Genomic DNA, 5,822 nt, shown 5'->3' with positions numbered 1-5,822 from the left:
CGTCCTCCGCACGGCTTCGGGGGTGGGCGCGGGGCTCGCTGGGCTGAGGGGGTGAAATCTGAGGGGAGGCTTTAGGTGAGGCCGCTTAGCAAGGGCAGCTCTGTCCCCACAGCCGCCCAGCTGGCTTGTCTCGGTATTTTTTGGCAGAGCTCCCCCCTCGGGCAGGCTGCAAGGGAAGAGCCGTGGATGTAATCCGTCTGGACTACTGCAGGGCCTTTGACACGGTCCCTCACAACATTCTTCTCTCTAAGCTGGAAAGAGATGAATTTGGTGGGTGGACTGTTAGGAGGATAAGGAGAGGGGGGGAAAGAATTCCAGAGGTTATTAACAAAATGCCAGTGGCTCAATGTCTGGATGGGGCTGGGTGACAAGGGGGGTCCATGCTGGGGCCAGTGCTGTTTAATACCTTAATCAGTGCTCTAGACAGTGGGACCATGTGCACCCTCAGCAAGGCTGGAGGTGGCACCAAGCTGGGGGGTGCAGTCAGCATGGCAGAGGGACAGGATGTCATCCAGAGGGACCTGGGCAAGCTGGAGAAGTGGGTTCATGTGAACCTCATGAGGTTCAACGAGGCCAACGATCCAGAATCAGAGCAATCCTCGTTGTCAACACGGGCTGGGGATGATGTGATAGAGAACAGCCCTGAAGAAAAGGACATGGGGGTACTAGTACATGAAAAGGTGGACATGAGCCAACAGTGCATGCTCGTAGCCCAGAAGGCCAGTCACATACTGGGCTGCATCAGAAGAAGTGTGGCCAGCAGATGGAGAGAAGTGATCCTGACCCTCTGCTCTGCCCTGGGGAGACCTCACCTGGAGTCCTGTGTCCAGCTCTGGAACCCTCAGCACAGAAGAGACATGGAGCTGTTAGAAAGGGTCCAGAAGAGGGCTACAAAACTGATCCGAGGGCTGGCGCACTTCTACAAGGACAGACTGAGAGAGCTGGGGTTGTTCAGCCTGGGGAAGAGAGGAGAAGGCCCCAGGGAGACCTTATGGTGGCCTTCCAGTAGCTGGAGGGGACTGCAGGAGAGCTGGGGACTGTTTACAAGCGACAGGACGAGGGGCAATGATTCAAAATCGAGCAGCAGAGATTTAGATTAGTCGTGAGGAGAAAGTTCTTTACTATAAGGGTGGTGAAACACTGGCACAGGCTGGCCAGGGAGGGGGGGGGGGCCCCATCCCTGGGGACATTCGAGGGCCCCTGGAGATATTCAAGGTCAGGCTTGATGGGGCTTTGAGCAACCTGCTCTAGTTGGGGGTGTCCCTGATTACTGCAAGATGACCTTTTGAGGTCCCTTCCATTTCAAAGCCTTCTATGGTTCTCTGATTTTATGAGAAGTTGCACTAGGCTGCAGTGTGAGGATGTATTCGCTTTAAGCCTCAAGCAGAGTAGGCTGAAATACACTCCAGGCAACTCATCTACTCAGGCAGAGGGGGGAAAGATTAGATGAGCTAATGATTCTTTCTCAGCTCTGCTTTTCTAAAAAGTGCCAGGGGAGCTCCAGCATCGAGCCAGAGCAGATGGGACTTTAAAGTGTTAGCTGAAATCACACCGTAAACTGCAAGGCACTCAGTTTATCAACTTCCAAAGCACCACGGCTGAGTTAGCCCTGTAGCTGAAACATGTTGATTCCCCACATTCTGTTGTTCGAAGCAACGACTTTATGTTGTTTGCTTTCACCTCCTGAATGGTCTGTGTGGGGAAAGAAGGTTCAATTGTTGCTTTAAAATCGATGACTAAGAGGAGACAAGACTTAAGATGTGTAAAATAATGGACAGAGTGAGAAGAGCAGACTCTGCTTTCAGCCCTGTCAGCAAAATGTGAACAGAGACAATAAAAACTGCCAGAAGATGGGTGAAAGGCTACCTTCACCAGTGGGAAATTTGTAAACTAAATACTAATCTGTACCAAATTAGCTTATGAATTCCTTATTGAACGACAGCAATGGGACGGACAGCTTAGCAAAACCCAAGCAGCAGGAGCTTTTCTGTGCTGTTGGGAACACAACCTTGGGATACTGCTACCAGAGCCTGAAGCAGTTAGCAGTTTGGAGACAGTGTTTTCCAGAGCTGCCTTGGAATGTGTTGGAGCTGTTCATAGGAGGGAGGGAGCACAAGGACTTCCTCGGGACGGGTTCTGCAGCCCAGGGGTTGAAGGAGGACAGAGGAGAAGCTCTTTGATATAGCTGTTGCCCTTGGTAGATGTTTATGCTTTGCTGAAGACCTCTGGGGAGTGAGCGATGCTGAAGCATGTCCAAGAAATGCAGAGAACAGAAGATTTCCAGAGTCACAGCAGTTAAAAGTTTTAGAATAAACCAAAACAAACCAGAAGTTTAGTCGGGTTGTAATCTCTTGTGACGCAAGGCCCGAGCCAACCCTTGGCAGATGAGCACTGGGGGAGTTTTCCCCGCTGCAGATCTGCTGGCTGGCTGGTTGCCACCACCCCCTCTCCCTGTAGGACACTTACTCATGCAGTCCCCTCCGTACCAGCCAGCTCTGCACGCTGCACAGTACATCCCCTTGATGTAGAAGTCATCAAGGGTCCCTCCCCAGGAGCCGTTGCGGCAGGACTTGCAGTTCTCAAAAATGGTGCAGCCTGTAAGGAGAGCGACTGGGTTAGAGGCAGGCTAAGGTGGCTTGGCCCGAGGGGAGAGGCTCCCCTGCTGAGAACTGTACCCAGCCTCCACCCCCAAACCCTAGGCAGCTCAGGTTCTGAGATTTGGAGCCAAGCTCCCCGTCTGACTTGCCCAGACCTCTAAATCTCGTTGCTCTGACTGTCAATGTCTCCCTCAGGAGCCTGTGGATGACGGTGCTGCTTGGGCCCGGCCCAAGTGATTCTGATGTCTTCTAACTTCATCCTGTCTCCTCCTGCTCTCACCTGCCACTTTGTCCTTCCCTCCTTTCTAGCTGGACTTCCAAGCCATTTCTCTTCTTGCTTTGGGGATGCAAATGATCTCAGAGCACCTACAAAGCACTCCTGGTGTGAAGCCAGCTGCAGCAGTCCCCAAGCCTGGCCCAGACACCCTGAGCACCAACACTGCTGGTAGAAGGTGTTGGGCCATTTCAAGGCTACCTGCTGCGGGGGCACCGTGCCAAGTGGAGAAGGTTCCTTAGGAGGTGCAGGGCAATCCCATGCCCCAGTGAGAGGTGCCTGCCCTTGCTGCTCCCCTGCCCAGCACCATGCCTTGGCCGAAGCTGTGCTGTGGCCCTGACCGTACCTGGGTGGATGAGGCAGGAGTCGCACTCGTTGTCCTCGTTCCTGCAGCAGGGGATGGTGTAGCCCACTCTCTCCTTCCCTCCCGGGCAGGTGCACTCTATCTGGTCGTACTCACAGCACTCCCGACACATGATGTTCCACTCAGCACCCGGGCAGTTCTCGTTGATCACTGTGTACTCTGCAAGCAGGGAACAGAGAGGGGGTTGGACGGGGAGAATCCGCTCTCTGCTGAGGGTTGACAGGCTCTGTTATTCTGAGGTTTGTCAGAGCGTGTATGGCTGAAGGTCTTTGCCTCAGGAAATCCCAGCCTATGTGGTAAGGTGCAGGTGAAACACCAGCTCAGTTTGGGTGTCTAAAGAACACCCGGGTGGTTTTGCAGCGAGGCAAAGAGAGCAGAGGGAAGGAATAGTCTCCCTTCAATCCTTTCTCTGCAAGGCCTTCCCTTTTCTGTGGTGAGAAAAACTGTTTTAAAATGCAACGGAGGATGGGGCCACAGGAGAAAACCTTCTTCAGATCGCAGGACTGATTTACAGCCTCCTATACAGTCGAGATTATTTCAACTATAATAGCCAGTTTGGGTTGCATTTCTGGTTTTTTAATTTGCTGCTCTTTCCACCAGGAAAGGCCAGTTTGGAGGCTGGATTTTAGCCAGTCTCACTCCCTATTTTCACTCAGAATCACACGGTGTTACCCTCGGCTTTGCTGCCAAAGGAAACAAGATTTTTCATTAGTTTCAAAGGTTCATTTTGTCTGGCATTTCTAACATGGTAACATTATTAATATCTTTTTATTATTTAGCATAACCTCATATGATGATATTTAAGTTATGCTGGAAGTGCCCTTTTAGGAAATGACCTCAGGCTGTGACTCTGGATCCTGTCCTGCTCTCCAGCAGCACGCTGTCTGAGCTCTCCAGAGTGCAATCTAATGCCTGCGTGGTGCTGTCAGCGTGTCTCCCAGCCAGCTGACAGGGCTGGTCACTGCCTTCATGGAGTTTGATGGGAAAAAAGGAAGAGAGCAGGCTAGAAAGATGAGACAGGAAGGAAACATAATGAGACTCTCTCTTTCTTCTTCCCTCTGTCCTCCTCTTTTATTCTTTCTCTTTTTTTCTTTCTCTTTTTTTTCCCCCCATTGTGGTTAGGTAGCATTCTTTTTCCTCTTTTTTTTTTTTTAACTCCCACCCGTGCCTGTACCTGGCTTCCTCCTCAGGCTGCTGGATTTTGCTTCCTTGTGCCTCCCAACCTCATTACCCTGTTTGCTGGAGCTCCCTACCACTGAACCTTGCTGCTCTAGTCTCACTGGATTCTCCATGGCCTCATGAAGCCTGGTTCCTGGAAGCTTATCTTTTCCTCTAATTATATTTACTGGTTCCATAAAAAAAAAGGGACCACCAAACCATTTCTTCATTTTCTTTGCTTTGGCTCAGAAATGAAATTCAGCCCTTCGTGCTCCTCAGAGCTGAGCCTTTCCCTTGTGCCTGGTAGACTCACTGAGGAAAGTCCACTGCTGCTCTGACTTTGGAAACCAGGCTCCTGTTTGTGCTGAAACCTTTCTATTCCCTCTCCCTGCCCCCCAAAAAAGAAAAAGAAAGCAGCTTTTGTCATTCAATAAGGTTCTCTAAATTTTTTTCCAGTAATAAACTCCTGCATCAAAATAACCTGAGTGTTCAGCTGTTAGGCAGCCTTTTACCTGTAGATCTCAACATGCTCTACAAAATCCTTTTGCCCATGGGATACTGAAGCACAGGGGAAGTGAAGTGACTTTGTTCAAGGTTCCAGAGAAAAGCAAGAGCAGAGACAGGAATTAAACTCATGCCTTCTAATTCCCAGAACAGCAGTCGATCAGCTTGGCCAAGTTGGGACTTTTTAACCTATGGCTATGATTCTCTTTTAATGAAGCCATTTCTCTATGAACTCTATCTGATTCAGATTCCAGAGCAAACTGATTACACGTGTCTATCTTATTAGAGCTGACACTCAGCTTCATGCATCTCACCATACCTGACTGAAAATAGCTGTTTCTGTGGTGTATGGGCTGGGGGGTCTCACCCTTTGTTCAAGGACTCCCCAAAGTCTGAGTAATAAATAACTGCCCAGCTCTCTAGAGCTTTTGCTGAGGAAGCTTTCTTCCTTCTAACTCCCATGTTTCCCAGCTCGAGCTAGAAATCTAATTTCTCTCAGAATTGCTAGAGCTTATTAATAAAAACCATTCAGGTTGTAGCTGTAAATTGCCCAAGAGACATTTCTGTCTGTAGGATGATTGAGATGTTCACAGGCAAAGCTGCACTGGGGTGGCTAAGGCACGTCTCCATCCCTTCAGAAATTCAAAACCTGGTGAGATAAGGATGTGAGCAACACAAACTCCCAAATTAGCATTTTTCTGAGAGAGGGGCTGGACCTCAACTTAAATGACTGTATGATTCCATAAAATATCACTCATGTATTTGTGTGTGTGTAGAGAATATGTGTGTCCATGTGAGCATTTTTCTGAGAGAGGGGCTGGACCCCAACTTAAATGACAGCATGATTCCATAAAATATCACTCATTATTTGTATGTGTGTAGAGAATATGTGTGTGCATGTATTTCTTTTTATATGTAGAGCTTG

At 49.5% G+C, this 5,822-nt stretch overlaps 1 protein-coding gene across 1 annotated transcript; it reads right to left on the bottom strand.

Annotated features, from left to right (window-relative positions):
• Positions 1 to 2,332: 2,332 nt before the first annotated feature.
• LOC103781456 (inactive serine protease PAMR1-like) lies at positions 2,333 to 3,399 on the bottom strand. Its single transcript, XM_008949179.1, has 2 exons — positions 3,218 to 3,399; positions 2,333 to 2,595 (listed from the first exon to the last, which is right to left on the bottom strand). The coding sequence occupies exons 1-2, from the start codon at positions 3,345 to 3,347 to the stop codon at positions 2,333 to 2,335; spliced, it is 393 nt and encodes a 130-aa protein (XP_008947427.1). The 5' UTR covers positions 3,348 to 3,399.
• Positions 3,400 to 5,822: the final 2,423 nt, after the last annotated feature.

The sequence above is a fragment of the Merops nubicus genome, unplaced genomic scaffold (assembly GCF_000691845.1).
Source record: "Merops nubicus isolate BGI_N331 unplaced genomic scaffold, ASM69184v1 scaffold25130, whole genome shotgun sequence".
Taxonomy (NCBI): Eukaryota; Metazoa; Chordata; class Aves; order Coraciiformes; family Meropidae; genus Merops; species Merops nubicus.
This window is presented reverse-complemented; position numbering and strand designations above follow the sequence as displayed.